Source organism: Physella acuta, unplaced genomic scaffold (assembly GCF_028476545.2).
Source record: "Physella acuta isolate Inbredline_101_S28 unplaced genomic scaffold, ASM2847654v3 ptg000233l, whole genome shotgun sequence".
Taxonomy (NCBI): domain Eukaryota; kingdom Metazoa; phylum Mollusca; class Gastropoda; family Physidae; genus Physella; species Physella acuta.
In genome coordinates, this window is record NW_026731752.1 from 333,103 (window position 1) to 356,678 (window position 23,576).

At 40.6% G+C, this 23,576-nt stretch overlaps 1 protein-coding gene across 2 annotated transcripts in view; it reads left to right on the plus strand.

Moving 5' to 3' along the window:
- Window positions 1–1,545: 1,545 nt before the first annotated feature.
- Window positions 1,546–23,576, plus strand: part of LOC131938089 (filamin-C) — a 62,711-nt gene continuing 40,680 nt past the window's right edge. For both annotated transcript variants that reach the window (XM_059295985.1, XM_059295984.1), the window contains exons 1-6: window positions 1,546–1,634; window positions 2,771–3,271; window positions 3,675–3,781; window positions 4,773–4,962; window positions 5,118–5,183; window positions 5,504–5,717. In XM_059295985.1, coding sequence (XP_059151968.1) covers window positions 3,072–3,271; window positions 3,675–3,781; window positions 4,773–4,962; window positions 5,118–5,183; window positions 5,504–5,717 — 777 coding nt within the window. In that variant the 5' untranslated portion in view covers window positions 1,546–1,634; window positions 2,771–3,071. The remainder of the gene's footprint in view (window positions 1,635–2,770; window positions 3,272–3,674; window positions 3,782–4,772; window positions 4,963–5,117; window positions 5,184–5,503; window positions 5,718–23,576) is intronic.

Sequence of the window (23,576 nt, forward strand, 5' to 3'; positions counted from 1 at the left end):
GCAGACACTCGAACAAAATTGCAAAGCGATTGGGGTATTTCTATTTTCCGACTATACAGTAAAATATTTTTTCCTGAAGATAACTAGCCTCGATGAGGGTATCGATTGTAAATTATTTTAGTTAACACTAGCGTTGGGAGTTTAATTGAGACAGGTAATGCACCTAACAATAAATGAAATAACAAAATTGGAAAACCTGATAATCATGATATAATTGATTAAGTTTGCATTTTGTAATTTTAAAACATATCTCAGCTGTTTTGTAGCAGTTCATCCATTATTCTGATAGATCAATACAGTTGCTTTTGCTGGTTGTCAACACGTTTTTAGTTCACATGATTATTGCTTGGATTAGAACATTTCCCCAACAATTCAGGTTTGAGTATTATGTAAATTTGTGTGTATTTAAAATGTAATTAGAATAAAAGTGGTTCTTTTTCTATCTATTTCTATATTTAAGGTTTACATGATACACAACTACTTGGTTATCTGTTTATCTTTCCCTGCACCACAATGACAGAAGTCCTGCAACATTGACAGCTTTCACCTGACCCCAACTGGTATCACTGTACACGTCAATTGCAGGAAGCTTTCATTATTGGTACTATTATACTGAAGGTGGTCGGTGTGGTCGAGTCGGTAAAGCTCATGGTTGCTAAACCGAAAAGTCTCGAGTTCGAACCCTCGGGCAGATGAGGCTCGCTAGCTGGGGACAGCCAACTCCAAAAGCAAACAACTGCTGCCTTGTAGCTTGTTCTTGGTTGGACAAAGGCTATGGAAGTAAATCCAAAAAGAAAAGCAGGCTGAAATCAGAGTCAATGGCTTCAATGGCGCACAAACAGTTGACACGTAACGCTTAATTGTGATGGAAGCATGGTCGAGTCGGCAAAGCTCATGGTTGATAAATTCGAACAAAGTCTCGAGTTCAAACCCACTGGCAGATAAATCTCGTTCCCCTTCAACACTAATAATTAAGAACGAAGAAGAAGAAACAACGCAGTTTAATTAAGCATTTACTTTTTTTTTCTAAAAATGAAGCCTACGTAGGTCGCTAGTAAAACATCAACATTATGTAGGTCACTAGTAAAACATCAACACACCTTAGGTCACTAGTAAAACATCATCACCATTTAGGTCACTAGTAAAACTTCAACACACCATCCCCCGCCCCTCTCCTCATCACCTTGTCATAAACCTATTATCCCCCCCCCCCCACCGTTTGTATTACTCTACTCTTCACCTCTAGTCCTCAAACCCCTCCCACATCCCCCATCCGCCTGTTTACGTTCTCCTCTGTTTACACCCCCTTCCCCTCCGCCAAATACACCGAATATCTTCGTAAACCAGATAGAAGAATCTGGATCCTATTCTAAAGATAGAATAGCTTTCTTATATTTGACTTGTTGCATTGTGTTACAAAGATGTGGAAGAGGGGGGGGGGGGGGCGCATGCCATTCAAGTGGAGGGGTGGGGGCCAATGATAAAACTATTTGCTTGTGTTGGTATGTATGTGAAGCCGTGTGTGACCGTTGGCTTATTTCTCAAGTCGTTTGTCTGGTGTGTCGTTTGTCTGGTGTGTCGTTTTTTTCTACGGTGGCGGCTCGTAGCGCTGATTTATGGCAACAGTTTAGTCGGTGAGTTCCCCTTTTTTTATACAGCTACATCATTGTAACTCTACGGTCAAATAGTTTGTTAAGACACCAGCGTAGAACACCTCCCCATTACCTCAACATCACTACCAAGCACCCACTATAACATACCACTCACCACCACACTATTGCTATACCACACAACTACCACCCACCCACTATACCACACAACTACCACACCCACTATACCACACAACTACGACACACCCACTATACCACACAACTACCACCCACCCACTATACCACACAACTACCACACACCCACTATACCACACAACTACGACACACCCACTATACCACACAACTACCACCCACCCACTATACCACACAACTACCACACACCCACTATACCACACAACTACCACACACACACTATACCACACAACTACGACACACCCACTATACCACACAACTACCACCCACCCACTATACCACACAACTACCACACACCCACTATACCACACAACTACGACACACCCACTATACCACACAACTACCACCCACCCACTATACCACACAACTACCACACACCCACTATACCACACAACTACCACACACACACTATACCACACAACTACGACACACCCACTATACCACACCACTACTACACTACCACACCCACTAAATCACATCATTGAAATTCATTGAATTAATGTCCTCATACATTTGAAATCTAAGACCAATGTTTTCCCACACATCAGCTAAAGACACCTCTTGTTTTCCCACACATCAGCTAAAGACACATCTTTGTTTTCCCACACATCAGCTAAAGACACCTCTTTGTTTTCCCACACATCAGCTAAAGACACCTCTTGTTTTCCCACACATCAGTTAAAGACACCTCTTGTTTTCCCACACATCAGCTAAAGACACCTCTTTGTTTTCCCACACATCAGCTAAAGACACCTCTTATTTTCCCACACATCAGTTAAAGACACCTCTTGTTTTCCCACACATCAGTTAAAGACACCTCTTGTTTTCCCACACATCAGTTAAAGACACCTCTTGTTTTCCCACACATCAGTTAAAGACACCTCTTTGTTTTCCCACACATCAGCTAAAGACACCTCTTGTTTTCCCACACATCAGTTAAAGACACCTCTTGTTTTCCCACACATCAGTTAAAGACACCTCGTACCTGAAGACACCACTGTGGTGGCTCAACAGAGAAATATTTTCGAGGCCTCCAGCAATGTCTTGGTTAGAGATAACTTGTGACCCATAGTGACCTATAAACTAATGACCTAAAGTGACCTATAGTGACCTATAAGCTAATGACCTATAGTGACCGATAGTGACCTACAGTGACCTATAAAATAATGACCCATAGTTACCTACATTGACCTATAGTGACCTATAAACTAGTGACCTATAGTGACCTATAAACTAGTGACCTATAGTGACCTATAAACTAGTGACGTCATGGAGAACGAGATGCTGACCAGGCACATGACCTTGACCTCTAGGAATATGGGGGACTGGCTTCAGATCCAGAAGAACACATTCACAAACTGGGTCAACGAAACTCTGAGAGACACAGGTGTTGAAGTTCAGGAGTTAAGGACTGACCTCTCTGATGGTGTCAGGCTTGTGGCACTCATTGAGTCTTTGACTGGACACAGGTCAGTGTTTGATGCTATTTTTAGTTGAAGGTTTAATTATACCGTTAGAACTATAACCAAGATGTCGTGCTTTTTTTGTGGCCTAGTTGCTAACTCCTATCTGAGTTTGGACCCCCTGACCATTGAGGTGCATTAGCTTGAGACAGCGTACCATCTTGGGAAAAAAAAACATCCCTAACGAAATAGTTTCTGCCTTACAATGAGTTCTTAGATGGACAAAGGCTATGGAAGCAAATCCAGAGCAAACCCAAGCTGAAGAGCCAGTCAACAGGCCGTTTGGCGCACTGCTTGTTGACACGTAATACTTCATTGTTGTGTAGAGAATGCTCCTTGAAAATTGCAAATACGAATATAGAAGAAAAACATGCTCTGAACGTGACCTAGTTTTTATACTTTTTCTAAGGATAAGCGGGACCGTGTCCAAGCCAAGCAATGAATTCCAGAAACTCCAGAACATCACCATATCATTGGAGGCAGTGAAAACAGATGGCGTCAAGATTGTCAATATAGGTACACCATTGAATCGTTTTATGTCAATATAGGTACGCCATTGAATCGTTTTATGTCAATATAGGTACAATAATTGAATCATGTTACGTCAATTTAGGTACAACCTTGTGTTGAACTTAGAACATGTCGAGCAAGAGTTCACACAATACATGATCACATAGTATTGGGCAGGTGTGATCATAACAAAGTACCTGCCGGTATAGAAACGTAAACGTTATGTTTATTGATGATGCGTTAAAAAAATAGTTATACGTTACGAACTTGGAGACCCATTCACGTATTTGAAAAATATTTCGCGTGTTTTAAACATTAATGTTGTATATCTACCGTTATTTTTTTTTTGTTTTGTTTTATGCATTATCATTTATTATACCTTTCCGGTTAAAGGAGTAAGTTTGTTTTAATTTTTACTGTTTCAAATCAAATGCTATTACAAAGATTAAGTTAAATACATCTTTTGATGCTTTGTTAAGTTTAACAAATTCATTTTATTCACAATTATTATGTGTGAAAATGTAAACAAAACCATATTGACAGTCAATAAAAAAAGTTCAAATCAACTAAAATTATTATTTTGCTGTGAGGTATTATGTCTGAGATATTTTGTCTGAGATAATTTGGCAATAATATCATTTGTCCTGATATATTATGTCCTGAGATCATTTGTCCGTGAGATTATTTTTCCTTGAGATCATTTGCACTGAGATAATTTTTCCTGAGATCATTTGTCCTTGAGATATTTTGTCTGAGATATTTTGTCTGTGATCATTTGTCCTGAGATCATTTGTCCGTGAGATATTTTGTCTGTGATCATTTGTCATGGAACCCTACGCTGTTATCAAACAACGGGAGGGCCAATCATCTAAGGTCGAAGCACCTTCAGTCAACAGCATCGATGGATGTATGATCGGAAAATCCTAGCAATTTACGTTTCGGTGCATTAAAAAAAAACAGTTGCATTTGTTTTTGTTTTATTCCGTTTGTTTGCCAGACAGCAGTGACGTATTAGAGGGAAACCAAAAACTTGTGCTAGCGCTCATCTGGCAACTCATCTTGAAATACCAGATTGGCTTGTCGGCCAAACAAAATAAAACCTGGCTATTGAAGTGGTTGAAGGCCGTCATACCCGAAAGTGACGTCCAAAATTTGACCACAGACTGGAACTCTGGTTTAGCCCTGCAGTGAGTTTCACATTTTAAATTCACACTTTAGTTGGACACTTTAAATTCATACGTTCACATATTATTTCTTGACAGTTTGACACACAACTAAGAAGACCAAAATGTGGTCAATTATGTTTCGTATTTTGACACTCTACTGACCTCATTGTTAACAGCTCGCTGTTGGAGTTCTGCAAAGCCGGTCTGGCACCAGGGTGGAGGGAACTGGACCAAAACAACAAGTAGGTTCAGGTCATTTCATGTCCAGTCCATGTCCTGTCTATGTCCTGTCCATGTCCTGTCTATGTCCTGTCCATTTCCTATTTATATCATGTCCATGTTCGTAATACGTTTAAAAACTATAAGATTATTATTCTCTATACGTCAAGTAAAAGAAAAAGAAAAATATAGCTTCAGTCCATTTGGTCAGATCTATTGACGTGACAACTGTCCATTTGGTCCGTGTTGTGTGTTTGTGTGTAAGAGTATGCAGGCACATATATCATGCCTGCTTTTGAGTGTGAAGTGTATAGTGTTGTCATACTTGTGCATTCTTGAACAGGTTAGAGAACTGTAGTGCTGCCATGAGATTAGCGCAGCAGAACTTCAATATTCCCGTCATATTGCGAGCTGAGGACTTAGCTAGCCCCGACTTGGACGAGAAGTCGACCTTGACCTACCTGTCCTACTTCACCAGGGTGGGGGGCCCGGGGTATGATGCAACATTGCAAAGGATAGCTGCTCGAACTCAGCCAAAGGTCGTTACAAACTTTACGGTAAGTCTAGACTTCGCTAACCTTAACATGGTACTAAAGAGAAATAAATATCACAGAACCTTACGTGGCTATCTGACAGATTTTTAGGTTAAAAGAAGAATTTTTTTAAATCGAAATTTTAATGATGTCCGGTCATAGAACCCCTGGACATAAACCCCCCGCGACATGAACCACCTGGACGAAAATTCCTCGCAATTTAAACCCCCTGGACAACCCCTTCCCCCTAATTGAGGTTTATATAAGGAAAAACCGAAGATGATGAGAACCAACATTAATAAATAAAAAAAAAACGTTAGAAAAAAAACAGTGTATTATTATAACTTAATAAAGAGAGATTGTGAGCGATGCCTCGCAAATACTCTATAATGGTGGGCTCATTAAAAATTTTAACAACAGTTGAAATTCGATCGCTGTTTTCTGTTTTGGTAAACAGTGACCTGAATTAATCTTTGTACAATAAACCTCTTGGAGCGATTGTTTCTTTATAGTAAAGTCAATGAATTTCCAAATATTTGGGTGGCAACATCGCATATTCGACTGAAAACTTCTGTGCCAGCCTTCGACTGAGTTGTTTGTTTTTGGCATATGGTCTTCTGCACGTGTGAGCATGTTCCACATATCAAATGGAAATAGGTTGTCTTCGACCTCGACGTTGTGGTCTGCCAATATAGTAGTCCTTGAAACAGTCTGCAATAGGCATTGCTTCTTGTGGGAAAATTTCCGATAATTTATTAAAGACATAACTAATGTGTTCATGGCCACAAAAGCCAACACAGGTAGCATTCTGAGCTTGAGAGAAAATTCCCTATCAAGTTGGGAACGTTGTTGAAGACCAGGGCCCTGTATTTTTCTGTATATATTTTGGCTAAGATGGAGAAAGCATCCTTTTACCTCACACTCTAAAAATATCCTTTCAACAATGTTTTATCACAAGTAAAGCATAAACACATGGAACAGTCCGTCCATTGACCAATGCATGGACTGTGTACGGCTGTGAAACAACGCATGAGCTGTTTTGAATGTACCATCTATAAACCAGTGCTGATTAACCTCCAATAACCCCAGGGTATCCTCAGTTCCAAACAAAAATATCCTACCTTTGACTCCGCACCAGAATCGAACAGAAGAAATTGTTGTCCATCTTGTGCCATTTTATACTGATCAGGAATAATTATATCAGCAACACTCATTGAATCAGCCAGGGGATATATCAACGTTTGACGCCTGATGTTATGACTTATGTGTAGAACTGAGGGCACCTTGAGTTTCGCATCTTCACTAATCGTAGTAATGGACTGAGTGATGATCTGCAGGAGGGGGGGGGGGTGGGGGTGCTTCCGTTTCTTCTGCCAGTTGCTTCATCTGCTGCACTACTTTACACACTTCTAGTTGAGATGGATCTGGTCAATGCGAATGTTCATTATATATATATATATATATATATATATATATATATATATATATATATATATATATATATAATTTCAATTGCGCTTTTAATTACAATTAGTTAAGCATTGTAATAATAAATCTTGGTTTTCCGAGTTTAATTTCTACATTTCGAGGTGCGACTTTAAAAGTAGGCCTACTCTTTTATGGTGTTGACAGCAAGAATGAGAGCAAGTATTTATTTAATTAACAGAGACAAAACATTTTTAATGGATAAGGAGTAGATACAAATGTTAAAACGAAAATGGTTTAACAACCAATAAAATAATCCTAGTGAAAATTGACATGTATACTAAGATGGGAAATAAAATGTTCACTGATAGTAATTTGGCAAGAAATTAAAATACACTTAGTTTTGCATCATGCAGCTATCTCAGAATTTATCTTGGAGCTGAAGATTGTAAATCTACACAAACTTTTGATAAATAAAAGAGTCAAAATCTATTCGAAAACGAAGAAGGAACTATATAGCACTTGCTATTAAAGCAGACAAAAAAAAACGACTTTGTGACAGGCCATTACAATTAAATTTTTTAAAGCAAGCTCCAACTGTCACAAAAGAAAAAGTACTAACTTAAAGCTGTCATTAATACATTCGCCACAACCTACAAATAGTATGCAATAACCTAATCGACTATGATTTGTTTAAGAAAACATGCAGTCTATTATTACTTTCTTGTATACAGAGTATAGAGGAAGTATTGTAATGGTGTACAAAAATTACATTAAATTTTGACAGTTTAACCATTTTACTTCTCAATATTTCATCATATATGGAGTATAGGGGACTTATTCTAATCGGGCTAAAATTCTAAATCCAGCTTTTTCAAAATTTCGGCGTTTTACGCGTAATCAAGTCAAGAACACTGGGTTTTGCTATTCTATCCGTGTGTGTATGTGTGTCTGTGAATAGGATCACTTGAGTACCGTTACAGCTAGGTTGATGAAATTTCATATATAAGTATTATATCACATTTGTAGATCCGTATAAACTTTTTCCAATAACCGGAAGTGGAACCTTTTCTACTTTTAATTTTACAAAAGCCTATTACTTGAGTACTATTTCAGAAAAAATAAACTAAATTTCACATATAAGTAAAAATATCTAATTTTCTGCTTTCTATCAAATTTGGAGTAATTTCCGTTTACCGTAAGTAGTAAATTATGCTATTTCCGATTTCCAAAAACGCACATGATTTTATAAAATACTAATATTCCGCACTATTATACACATTTTGGTTGCCGTTCACTTGGCGCGCAATTCTTTTTTCTTCGTGATTCTATTTTATTTTTAAAAATTAAAAAAGTAATTAAATTTAAAAAAAAAAACATCATGTTTATATCCGAAGTCACTATCCCCCCCCCCGTAGTCAAGGGCGGGGGGGATATATGTATATATGTATATATATATATATGTATATGTTTATATATATATATATATATATATATATATATATATATATATATATATATATATATATATATATATATATGTATATATATATATAATTATGTATATATATATACATATATATATATATGTATATATATATATATGCATATATATATATATATATATATATATATATATATATATATACTAGGCATACTGCCTACCTTCGCTTAGGTTTTCAAAAAAGTTGAGAAATTGAATGATTAATTAATAGGTGATTGGCTGTAATGTTAAATGCTTAGGGCCTAAATTTATACAGTGGGGTAGTTTTTTTGTACACATAGATTGATGGAATATTCGCAAACTTATTACTCGCAAGGTTATTAGAACTGAAAGGGCTTTCATAAAAATTATCAATAAAATATTATACTAAATTACTTTTGCAATAAATTTTACAATTTCAATAAATACAAAACTTAATTTATAACAAAATATCCATTTAAAACAATGCTATACTTTATGATTTTTGTTTTTTCTTAAAAAGAGTATACAAAATATTAAAAAAAATTATTACATTAAAAAGTTACCTCCCCTGCTCATAGACCAATTGACCAAATCACGTATAATGAGAGTTTCACTCGCGGTCACTTTTTAGCCCTCGTCGAGGGCTTTGATGCTGACCAACAGGTTTTCCATACGGCCCATTCATCTATAGAGGTGTATGCAAAAAATTAGCCAGTTATACAAAGAGTAAGTACCCTAAAATTTGCGTAGAAATTACCCTCTTTTCCCCATAAAATACAAAGATTATATAGGGAAATACAACTGGTCAGTTTTGACCCCTTTACGAAGTTTTCCCAGATATGCCGAGTTTTTTGTGACACCCCAAGGCGTTCTCCTACCACCTCACAAAATATCAAGGGGGGTCGTCGGAGGAAATTTTTTTTCGTAATAGAGCTCATATAAAGAGAATTTCACTCGCGGTCACTTTTTAGCCCTCGTCAAGGGCTTTGAGTAAAACCGACAGGTCTGCCCTACGGCCAAGCCATTTACCTATAAGCATGCCAAAACTTAGCCAGATGTGAAGAGGGTAAGTGCCCTAAAATCTGTTTTGAAATGACCCTCTGTTTTCCCCATAAAATACAAAGATTATATAGGGAAATACGACTGGTCAGTTTTGACCCATTTCCCGATTTTTCCCGGACATGGCGAGTTTTTTGTGACACTCCAATGCGTTCTCCTACCACCTCACAAAATATCAAGGGGGGTCGTCGGAGGAAATTTTTTTTCGTAATAGAGCTCATATAAAGAGAATTTCACTCGCGGTCACTTTTTAGCCCTCGTCGAGGGCTTTGAGTCAAACCGACAGTTTTCCCTAAAGGTCAAGCCATTGACCTAAGAGTACGCAAAAAATTAGCCAGATATACTGAGTTTAAGTACCCTAAAGTCTGCGTTGAAATGACACTCTGTTTTTCCCATAAAATACAAAGATTATATAGGGAAATACAACTGGTCAGTTTTGACCCCTTTACGAAGTTTTCCCAGATATGCCGAGTTTTTTGTGACACCCCAAGGCGTTCTCCTACCACCTCACAAAATATCAAGGGGGGTCGTCGGAGGAAATTATTTTTCGTAATAGAGCTCATATAAAGAGAATTTCACTCGCGGTCACTTTTATGCCCTCGTCAAGGGCTTTGAGTAAAACCGACAGGTCTGCCCTACGGCCAAGCCATTTACATATAAGCATGCCAAAACTTAGCCAGATGTGAAGAGGGTAAGTGCCCTAAAATCTGTTTTGAAATGACCCTCTGTTTTCCCCATAAAATACAAAGATTATATAGGGAAATACGACTGGTCAGTTTTGACCCATTTCCCGATTTTTCCCGGACATGGCGAGTTTTTTGTGACACCCCAATGCGTTCTCCTACCACCTCACAAAATATCAAGGGGGGTCGTCGGAGGAAATTTTTTTTCGTAATAGAGCTCATATAAAGAGAATTTCACTCGCGGTCACTTTTTAGCCCTCGTCGAGGGCTTTGAGTCAAACCGACAGTTTTCCCTAAAGGTCAAGCCATTGTCCTAAGAGTATGCAAAAAATTAGCCAGATATACTGAGTTTAAGTACCCTAAAGTCTGCGTTGAAATTTTTTTTCGTAATATTGCCCATATAAGGCGCCGGTCAGTCGAGGTCAGTTTTGACCCCCTGTCCTTAGACTTTTCGGCAAACCGTCACCGGCCCTCGTGTTCTATCGCCCCAAGGCACCATCGTGCCAAATTTGACGCGCCTGCGGCGCCGGGAAGTGCCCTATCGGGCACCCGACCACTTTGCTTTATATATATATATATATATATATATATATATATATATATATATATATATATATATATATATATGTGTGTGTGTGTATCCAAGATAGGACAAAAAAGTCAAATGATGGGAATTTGCAAAAAATATTTATACACGTTATCCTTTGTATCAGATGGCAGAATTTGCATTAACATTTTTTTAAATTACCTCCCCTGGCAACATTATAAAACATTTAAATTAATTAGTTTTTTTTTACCCTACTTCTATTAAAATGTATCCAATTTTTCTAGTAATCTAAACGAAAGTATTATTTGACATTGATCCGTTTAATATCTTTTGGCAATGTCGTCTCCTCTATGTTCTCAGTGGTCTTCCTCTCTTTCGCTTTCTAGGCGGAGTCCACTTCAGCGCCATGTTGGGGAGTCTTCTTTTGCTCATGCGTAGGACATGGCCCATCCATCTCCATTTCCTCATTCGAACTTCTGAAACAATGTCTTTATATTTCCTTGTTCGGGACTTTGTCGTCCCACTTTATTCTGAGGATAAGTTGGAGGGATCTCTCCTTTCTTGTTTAGTTTTCACGAAAAAGGAGAGAGCTGAAAACTCAGAGGCTTTGAAAGAAGTTCTCTCTATTATTACATGAAAGCTTGTTATTAAATTTTTTTTTATGAATTTTTTTTTTATATTTTAAAAATTTGAAAATGATGCCATTAGTTTTGTTTTCTTTCCGTAGTTAAACATGTGGCACGTGACGTCATTGTTTAATGCGTTCTTGTCGTGACAATATACATTTTTTTCAGCTGCATAGTTTGAAATGTGTTTCTACAGTCATATATGCCTTTATATTTATTTTCCTTCTATAAATAAATTTTAGTTTATACATTTATAACATCCACCATAATACCAGATTGTTCTCAACAAAAGTCCGTATCTTTAAGATCTCCATATATCTCTGAACATACTCATCACATCGCCTCCCAACAGAGAGAGATAGAGATAGAGAGAGAGAGAGAGAGAGAGAGAGAGAGAGACAGAGAGAGATAAGCGCTCACATTGGCTTTTATATATTAGGATAATTCGGGAAAGTTTAGGAGAGATCACTCCCGCTTTATTTTCTTAAAATTTAGTTGAATATTCTAAAACTTCTCTCCATATCTAAGTACTTTTGCGGTCATTTTAGAGTTACATCGCTGCTAGTCTAATCCAATGGAAGAGGCAGGATTTCAATAGATATGTCACCATGTGTTATGTTAGATCCGTCCACTTAACACATGCACATTTGATGCAGGCTAGAGCTAGTCTAATGTAATGTACTCACTGGTTTTATAAGTATTAGGGGTTCATGGAGAAAGAGATCTGAGATCCCACTTCTGACACCAAAAATGTATGGGGTGAAACCGAGAGAAGAGATGGTGATGGTATTTATTCTCTCAAATCCATGCACCCTCGTTGAAACAAGGCAGTTTACCAGACCTGAGTGAAACGGACACCAATCTATCAGCCAGATAGATGGCGAACGCTCCTGGATTCGTTTAACTGATTATACACAGATGGCGATAAGCCTAAATAAAAGAAAGTTAACACACTAGCTCGCTAGGACTCGTAATGGATGTCTAGGGGAAACACTAGAGAAACTACTGATGCCAACAATACCTTTAATCTGCATATAACTTGTAATGAGTGTACAAAATCGTGGCAGAACACTAGATTTATACAGGAATAAAATAGATTTACAGAATGAACAAAACCCAACTTACAATGTGTGGGAAATAATAATATGATACACTATCACAGCTTTTAACACTTCAGAAAAATCACCACAGTTTACACAACGCTGCTATAAGCATAAAGAATTACTTAACCACAAGTAATATAATAATATGCTACTTAAACAACTTAGTACTAAACGGCAACACACAGGGCTTATGTCTCTTCAACGACGTCTGATCAATGAACTGCCTCGAGACACCTGTGGGCAGTCTATTTATAGATTTATGTTATGGTTACTACCTAACTTTTGTGATTTATGTTATGGTTACTACCTAACTTTTGTGATTTATGTTATGGTTACTACCTAACTACACAATCTACTACCTAACTACACAATCTACTACCTAACTACACAATCTACTACCTAACTACACAATCTACTACCTAACTACACAATCTACTACCTAACTACACAATCTACTACCTAACTACACAATCTACTACCTAACTACACAATCTGTCTTCCTTTTTTTAAAAAGGGGCAAATCGTAGGTCCTACACTTTTTGGTCTGAATTCTGCTGCTGTTTGTGATATTTTTAACTCTTAAATCAACTCATTTTCTTGACATAGTCCGGACTATGTTATTTTAGGAAGCATCAGCCTTTTGTCAACAATGTCTGAGCAAGAGGTGATGACAGCTGATATTTATACTAAAGTGTGTGCACGTGTTTGATATGTTGAAGAAAATTATTTATGCTTTAAAACATTGGTTTTTATATTAAAAACCAATAAATAAGTTGTAAACTGAAATTTACAATGGTTTTTAAATGAAAATTTGAGGACCTCTTAGCCCCCCCCCCCCCCCCTTAATTTGCCTCAGCAATACTCGTCCGACTAACTGGGTTTTTTACAAGTCCTGACAACCCAGCTCCCAATATAGCCCGTGGGTGTATAGAATGTGATGTCAGCCAGGATGATACAACTGAGATATCAGCCAGTATGATACAACTGAGATATCACCCAGTATGATACAACTGAGATATCAGCCAGTATGATACATCTATTCAGTGGCCTAGTTTTGTGGCCCAGTTTTGTGGCCCACGTTGGCCGCTAAGTTTTTATGCTACATAAAGCCACAAGAGTACACATGCAAGTGTGCAACACACCTTTGACCACCCCCCCCCCTCCGACACCCACGTTTTACTGACTTAGACCTACAGAACCGGTTCTTGTTTGGTCTAATTATAGATCGTCTCAACATTCCCCGGTAAAGCACGCATGAATAAATTCTATGACACGGTCGGTTTGCAGGCTCACTGGCTTCAAATCGCCGTCTGCAAAAAGATCTAGCTATCAAATCAAACAAAAAGATCTAGCTATCAAATCAAACAAAAAGATCTAGCTATCAAATCAAACAAAAAGATCTAGCTATCAAATCAAACAAAAAGATCTAGCTATCAACTCAAACAAAAAGATCTAGCTATCAAATCAAACAAAAAGATCTAGCTATCAACTCAAACAAAAAGATCTAGCTATCACATCAAGCAAAAAAGATCTAGCTATCAAATATGAACTAATATTGACTACGTGTAACGGTTTGACCTGTCTCTGTTTTCATCATTGGTTTCTCACAGACTCAGTCTCTAAATGCAATTTAACAGTACCCCCCACCTTCCCCTCCCTCCTTTTTACTATCTCTACCCCCCCCCCCCCCCCCCCCCCTTCTCTCAGTTTCTAATAGTGCCAGCCTAAAAATCCAAATTGCTAGTAAATAATGGTATAAAAGCGCTTCCCAATCATCCCCGCCCCTCATCGGCCCCACCCACCCCACCCTTTAGTGTTGTGTCATTTGATCGTGGTGTGTCAGAATTTTATCAACCTGTCAGCCAGGAATGGGCGCACACAGGTAGACCCACACATACACACAGGTAGACCCACACATACACACAGGTAGACCCACACATACACACAGGTAGACCCACACATACACACAGGTAGACCCACACATACACACAGGTAGACCCACACATACACACAGGTAGCCCCACACATAGAGGTAGGCGGCTCTATGAAGTCGGCGATCTGCTTCGATTGATCGACTCGCGAGAAAGGACAGGTCGAATTGATCGATCTGTTGCTTGAAATCATTTGGATACAGTGTTCTCTTATGTTCTCTTGTGTTCTGATTGTGTAAGTTGTCAAATTTTTAAATTACTAAACTAATTTTACAAGACAAATATTTTCAAATCTGTTGGATAGGTTGATCGATCAATGGATATATAGACTGTTGGATAGGTTGATCGATCAATGGATATATAGACTGTTGGATAGGTTGATCGATCAATGGATATATAGACTGTTGGATAGGTTGATCGATCAATGGATATATAGACTGTTGGATAGGTTGATCGATCAATGGATATATAGACTGTTGGATAGGTTGATCGATCAATGGATATATAGACTGTTGGATAGGTTGATCGATCAATGGATATATAGACTGTTGGATAGGTTGATCGATCAATGGATATATAGACTGTTGGATAGGTTGATCGATCAATGGATATATAGACTGTTGGATAGGTTGATCGATCAATGGATATGTAGACTGTTGGATAGGTTGATCGATCAATGGATATATAGACTGTTGGATAGGTTGATCGATCAATGGATATGTAGAATCTACCTTAATAATTGAGCCGCAGAGCCAAGGGGGTTAAGAGTGGGGTTTGGATAAATGTTACGAGTGGGATTGGAGTGGATTTTGAGGGGTGTGTGATGATAAAACTCTGGACATAAGCCCCCACCCCGACATAAACTCTTCCTGGACCCCCCCCCCCCCACCCCACGCCACACAACAATCCTCGTGAACATTACCCCCCACCCCCCGATAGAGGCTTTTGTAAGAGAATAATCACGAAGATCAGAATAAAAATCATTATTGTAAACAAAACAAATCTTAAGTTCCAATTTTTTAAAATAATGAATAAACAGTTTTAATCAATGGAAATAAATATTGTGAGCTGTGTCTAATATAGAGTCCACTTTAGAGAATTCATACTTTGAACAACAGTTTAAATTCAGGCGTTAGTCTAGATACATTTTTGTGTTTAGGTAAAGTGCTCAGAATGAATCTGTGCCAGCCTTCAACTAAGTTGTTTGACTTTGGCAAATGGTGCATGTTCCACATGTCATGTCATGTTCCACATGTCATGTTCCACATGTCATGTTCCACATGTCATGTCATGTTCCACTTGTCATGTTCCACATGTCATGTTCCACATGTCATGTTCCACATGTCATGTTCCACATGTCATGTTCCACATGTCATGTTCCACATGTCATGTTCCACATGTCATGTTCCACATGTCATGTTCCACATGTCATGTTCCACATGTCATGTTCCCCATGTCATGTTCCACATGTCATGTTCCACATGTCATGTGCAAACATAGGTCGGCTGCTAATACAGTCCTCGAAATAGTCGGCAGGCGGCGTGAGATAATTAGTCAGGTATTGGTCAGGTATTGGCCAGGTATTGGTCATGTATTAGTCAGGTATTAGTCAGGTATTAGCCAGGTATTAGTCAGGTATAGGTCAGGTAGTGGTCAGGTAGTGGTCAGGTATTGGTCAGGTATTGGTCAGGTATTGGTCAGGTATTGGTCAGGCATTGGTCAGGTATTAGTCAGGTAGTGGTCAGGTAGTGGTCAGGTATTGGTCAGGTATTGGTCAGGTATTGGTCAGGTATTGGTCAGGTATTGGTCAGGTATTGGTCAGGTATTGGTCAGGTATAGTCTGGTATTGGTCAGGTAGTGGTCAGGTATTGGTCATGTATTGGTCAAGTATTGGTCAGGTATTGGTCAGGTATTGGTCAGGTATTGGTTAGGTAGTGGTCAGGTATTGGTGAGGTATTGGTGAGGTATTGGTCAGGTATTGGTCAGGTATTATCCTAAAAGTCTGGGGTGCAATTGCAGGGACCCAGGGTGGGGACAAATGGGTGGAGACATGTGTTGGGACATGTGTGTGGACATGTGTGGGGACATGTGTGTGGACATAAGTGTGGGACATGTGTGTGGACATGTGTGGGGACATGTGTGGGGACATGTGTGAGGACATGTGTGGGGACATGTGTGGGGACATGTGTGGGGAAATGTGTGGGGGACATGTGTGGGGACATGTGTGGGGACATGTGTGGGGACATGTGTGGGGACATGTGTGGGGACATGTGTGGGGACATGTGTGTGGACATGTGTGGGGACATGTGTGGGGACATGTGTGGGGACATGTGTGGGGAAATGTGTGGGGGACATGTGTGGGGACATGTGTGGGGACATGTGTGGGGACATGTGTGGGGGACATGTGTGGGGACATGTGTGGGGACATGTGTGTGGACATGTGTGGGGACATGTGTGGGGACATGTGTGGGGAAATGTGTGGGGACTTGTGTAGGGACATGTGTGGGGACATGTGTGTGGACATGTGTGTGGACATGTGTGGCGACATGTGTGGGGATATGTGTGGGGACATGTGTGGGGACATGTGTGGGGACAACTGTGGGGACATGTGTGGGGACATGTGTGTGGACATGTGTGGGACACATGTGTGGGGGACGTTGTGGGGGACATGTGTTGGGACATGTGTGGGGACAACTGTGGGGACATGTGTATGGACATGGGTGGAGACATGTGTGGGGACATGTGTGGGGACATGTGTGGGGACATGTGTGGGGACAACTGTGGGGACATGTGTGGGGACATGTGTGGGGACAACTGTGGGGACATGTGTGGGGACATGTGTGGGGACATGTGTGGGGACATGTGTGGGGACATGTGTGGGGACAACTGTGGGGATATGTGTGGGGACATGTGTGGGGACATGTGTGGGGACATGTGTGGGGACATGTGTGGGGACAACTGTGGGGACATGTGTGGGGACATGTGTGGGTACATGTGTGGGGACATGTGTGGGTACATGTGTGGGGACATGTGTGGGGATATGTGTGGGGACATGTGTGGGGACATGTGTGTGGACATGTGTGGGGACATGTGTTGGGACATGTGTGGGGACAACTGTGAGACATGTGTGTGGACATGTGTGGGGACATGTGTGGGGACATGTGTGTGGACATGTGTGGGGACATGTGTGGGGACAACTGTGGGGACATGTGTTGGGACATGTGTGGGGACATGTGTGGGGACATGTTTGTGGACATGTGTGGGGACATGTGTGGGGACATGTGTGGGGACATGTGTGGGGACATGTGTGGGGACATAAGTGTGGACATGTGTGGGGACATGTGTGGGGACATGTGTGGGGACATGTGTGGGGACATGTGTGGGGACATGTGTGGGGACAACTGTGGGGACATGTGTGGGTACATGTGTGGGGACATGTGTGGGGACATGTGTGGGGATATGTGTGGGGAAATGTGTGGGGACATGTGTGGGGACAACTGTGGGGACATGTGTGGGGACATGTGTGTGGACATGTGTGTGGACAACTGTGGGGACATGTGTGGAGACATGTGTGGGGACATGTGTGGGGACATGTGTGGGGACATGTGTGGGGACATGTGTGTGGACATGTGTGGGGAACATGTGTGGGGGACGTTGTGGGGGACATGTGTGGGGACAACTGTGGGGACATGTGTGGGGACATGTGTGGGTACATATGTGGGGACATGTGTGGGGATATGTGTGGGGACAACTGTGGGGGACATGTGTGGGGACATGTGTGGGGACATGTGTGGGGACATGTGTGTGGACATGTGTGGGGACATGTGTGGGGACATGTGTGGGGACATGTGTGGGGACATGTGTGGGGACATAAGTGTGGACATGTGTAGGGACATGTGTGGGGACATGTGTGGGGACATGTGTGGGGACATGTGTGGGGACAACTGTGGGGACATGTGTGGGTACATGTGTGGGGACATGTGTGGGGACATGTGTGGGGATATGTGTGGGGAAATGTGTGGGGACATGTGTGGGGAAATGTGTGGGGACATGTGTGGGGACAACTGTGGGGACATGTGTGGGGACATGTGTGTGGACATGTGTGTGGACAAGTGTGGGGACATGTGTGGGGACATGTGTGGGGACATGTGTGTGGACATGTGTGGGGAACATGTGTGGGGGACGTTGTGGGGGACATGTGTGGGGACAACTGTGGGGACATGTGTGGGGACATGTGTGGGTACATATGTGGGGACATGTGTGGGGATATGTGTGGGGACAACTGTGGGGACATGTGTGGGGACATGTGTGGGGACATGTGTGGGGACATGTGTGTGGACATGTGTGGGGACATGTGTGGGGACATGTGTGGGGACATGTGTGGGGACATGTGTGGGGACATGTGTGTGGACATGTGTGGGGGACATGTGTGGGGGACGTTGTGGGGGACATGTGTGGGGACAACTGTGGGGACATGTGTGGGGACATGTGTGGGTACATATGTGGGGACATGTGTGGGGACAACTGTGGGGACAACTGTGGGGACATGTGTGGGGACATGTGTGGGGACATATGTGTGGACATGTGTGGGGACATGTGTGTGGACATGTGTGGGGACATGTGTGGGGACAACTGTGGGGACATGTGTGGAGACATGTGTGGGGACATGTGTGGGGACATGTGTGGGGACATGTGTGGGGACATGTGTGTGGACATGTGTGTGGACATGTGTGGGGACATGTGTGGGGGACATGTGTGGGGACATGTGTGTGGACATGTGTGTGGACATGTGTGTGGACATGTGTGGGGACATGTGTGGGGACATGTGTGGGGACATGTGTGGGGACAACTGTGGGGACATGTGTGGGGACAACTGTGGGGACATGTGTGTGGACATGTGTGTGGACATGTGTGGGGACATGTGTGGGGGACATGTGTGGGGACATGTGTGTGGACATGTGTGTGGACATGTGTGTGGACATGTGTGTGGACATGTGTGGGGACATGTGTGGGGACATGTGTGGGGACATGTGTGGGGACATGTGTGGGGACATGTGTGTGGACATGTGTGTGGACATGTGTGGGGACATGTGTGTGGACATGTGTGGGGACATGTGTGGGGACATGTGTGGGGACATGTGTGGGGACAACTGTGGGGACATGTATGGGGGACATGTGTGGGGACATGTGTGGGGGACATGTGTGGGGACATGTGTGGGAACCCATAACCAGTGTATGGACCATTCATTTGATAATAGAAACAGATGAATACGATTCAAGTGGCAAATATTTGTTATCAAATATGTAAAAAAGATAGAACTGCTAGTGTCAATATCTCCTTAAAAATCCTAAACTATTAGGCTTCTTATATGACTTGAAACTTTGTATAAAGACATAAATGGGCGTAGGACGCAAGTGTATCATTAGGACATGAATTGGTATAGAGGCCAAAAACGACATACAAAAATCTAAATTAAAATTTGCCGACTGGACCCATTGCCTACCAAATATGTAATCTTAAATAGGTTTCTAATATCGATATATAAGCGATACTGCTGTAAGGCGATACAATCTAAAACAAATGAATGAACTAATTAACATCACATCTGGTGATCAACTCACGGAGAATCCAACTAAACCCCAGAGAAATGGTGGTTAGAGAAATGGTGGTTAGAGAAATGGTGGTTAGAGAAATGGTGGTTAGAGAAATGGTGGTTAGAGAAATGGTGGTTAGAGAAATGGTGGTTAGAGAAATGGTGGTTAGAGAAATGGTGGTTAGAGAAATGGTGGTTAGAGTAGATCTGCATGATGGGTCTTGTAAGTTTTTTTAATTGCATGAAGGTCAGCCTGACATGCTAACTCCAAATGCCACAAGTTTGAACTCTAGGGAAGATCAGGTTTGATGTTCGGGGACATCAAATTTTCTAAATCAGTTTCTGCTTTGCAGAATATTATAGTGTGGACAAAGGCCAAAGAAGAAATCTAAAAATCTGAGTGTGCTTCACTCAACGGACTTAGGTTAGGTTTGCCTGTCGTCCCTCCTGGGACATAAGCCGTTGACAAGAGCTTTCCAGGCTTCTCTGTCTTGGGCTTGTCTCTCCAACTGTCCCCAGGTGTATCCAATCTTCTTGGTGTCTTCTTCCAGGTCACGTCTCCAGGTCTTTCTTGGTCTGCCTCTCCTCCTCCTGCCTTGTGGATTCCAGATGAGAGCCTGTCTTCTTATGCTGGATACAGGCTTCCTAAGTGTGTGGCCAATCCATTTCCATTTTCTCTGGAGGATCTCTACTTCAACTGGCAGTTGATTTGTCCGTTGCCATAGAACATCATTTCTGATGGTTTTAGGCCAGCGTATTCGCAGGATCTTTCTGAGGCATGCATTTATAAATGATTGTATTAGTCAACGGAGCAAAAGGTGCATAACATGTTGACACATGTTCTGTGGGATATCCCATTGGATATTGCAAGAGTTTGAAGTCTGAACTCATGTGTTAGATGTACAAATTAACATTACCGTTAAAGGGCTGAGGTCTAAACTCTTATGTTAGATGTACAAATTAACATTACCGTTAAAAGGCTGTGGTCTGTAACGTTTACCTATCTATCAGCCAGATAGAAGGAGAACGTCCCCGGATTCTTTTTTCGGGGTTATATGCAAATGCCTTACGGCCTAAATGGATGAACACTAACACAACGGCACACTAGGGCTCGAATTCGATGTCTAGGGAAAACTAGTGATACTATTGAAATTAACACTCATCCAATCTGCATACAACCTTTAATAAGCGAACACAGTTGTGGCAGAACACAAAGTTAAACTAGATAAAATATTTAATGTATAAAATATCAAAACCTAACTTACAAAATGTAAGAAAAAACACTATCACAGATTTCACCACTGTAAAAACTAGCCACAGGCCACACAACACTGCTATAGCTTCAAGAATTACTTGGCGACAAGTAATATTATACTAGAAGACTAAATCAACTTAAGAAAGCAAGGCACACACAGGACTTAAGTTCTCTCACGTTCAAATGGTCAGAATCTATTGCCGGACAATATGGACGGCTTGGTCGTAATGGACCGTTTGTTCCAGGTAGACTCTTGATCAAGGTAAAACTGCCACGTGTGGCGAGTGTGCGGGGCAATTAAAGACTTCTGCCACAGGGGAGGTCATCCTCAACTCATGTAGCCATTGGTTGGGAGGGTCATATGATCAGAATCATTCAATCAGATCTTAATGGAAAATTTCTTAGTCTTAGACACCCTTAATACGACAGTGGAAAATCCCCAGGAGTTGCACAATCATTCCATATAAGGTATTATACAATGTCAAAATACAAATGGAACCTGACTCGACCTAAGTAGGTCACATCCCCTCCCTTTTTGGAAGTGACAGATAGGTTCCACAAAAGCATACATTAGGAACCAATCTGGCAATGAAATAAAAAAAAATGTTTTACAAATGTAGGCAATCAAAATCTTAATACCAGATGAAAATATCCCTGAACATAAAAGGGAAGTAACTCAACCTTTTACAATTGGTGAAAGGGGAGTAACCCTTCAAAAAGTAATTATACATCAAAATCCCTCAAAAAAGGGTATTACAATATTTCCATGTGGATATTAAAAGTGGTAAACCCGCCAGGGTAAGACCTTTATTTCAATGACTAGCTACAATATCAACTGAGTTATATGACACATATTATTATAAAAGATTACATATAATCAAAAACCACCTTTAATTAAGGTTCACCTGAAAATAAACAAAATATTCAACAGGAATGGAATTTTGAAAAAATCAAAATCATACCACTCATTTCCATGTTAAAACACAACACTTGAGTATGGCCCCAATGAACCACAAAACATGTCACATGATCAATGTATACAACAAGATCTTACATCCTTGACAAACAATCAGCCACAACATTATCACTACCCTAAATGTGTGAAATTTCCAGATTAAAATTTTGGAAATATAAGCACCATCTCAATATTCTTTGATTTGTCTGTCCTAACTTAGAGGTAAATTTCAGGGGATCATGGTCAGAAAACACTCTGACTGGATTGGTTGAAGAAGAGACATAGACTTCAAAATGTTGTAATGACAAAACCAAAGCTAAAGCCTCTTTTTCAATAGTAGAATAATTCTTTTGGTTCTCATTTAACTTCCTGGAAAAAAAAGCAATGGGATGGTCAATTCCCATGTTGTCTTCTTGAAATAGGACTGAGCCAACGGCTAAGTTGCTAGCATCAATGGCAAGTTTAAAGGGCTTGCTGAAATCTGGCGCAGCCATAACAGGAGCATTAGATAGAAATGACTTAATGGTTAAAAAAGCTTCTTGACATTTATCTGACCATTCGAACTCAACACCCTTTTTCAATAATGCAGTTAGAGGTTCAGCAATAGCTGAAAAGTTTTGACAGAACCGCCTATAGTAACCAGCCATCCCAAGGAACTTTTTGATTTCTTTACAATTTTTGGGAGGAGGTAACCTTACAATAGCATCTACTTTAGCTTCAATGGGCCGAACTTGGTTCGTTCCCACTTGATAACCCAAATAGGTAATTGAACCTTTACAGAAATTACTTTTATGTAAGTTTACAGTAAAATTCACTTCAGATAATTTTCTAAAAAGGTTAGTCAACTGAACAATATGTTCTTCAAAAGTATTAGAAAATACAACTATATCATCTATGTAGGCCTCACATTGGTTTATGTCAGCAATGACAGAGTTAATGACCCTCTGGAAAGTTTGACCAGCATTGCGCATACCAAAAGGCATACGTTTGTATCTATAAAAACCATTAGGGGTTACAAAAGAAGATATTTCTTTTGCACGGTCAGATAAGGGGATTTGCCAGTATCCTGAAAGTAAATCAATTTTGGAAATTATCTTAGCCTGACCAACTTTATCAATAACGTCTTCTATTCGAGGTAAAGGATAGGAATCAGCTTTGGTGAGCGCATTTACCTTCCTAAAGTCGGTCACAGACCTGAAAGATCCACCGTCTTTCGGTACTAGGAGACATGGGGAACTCC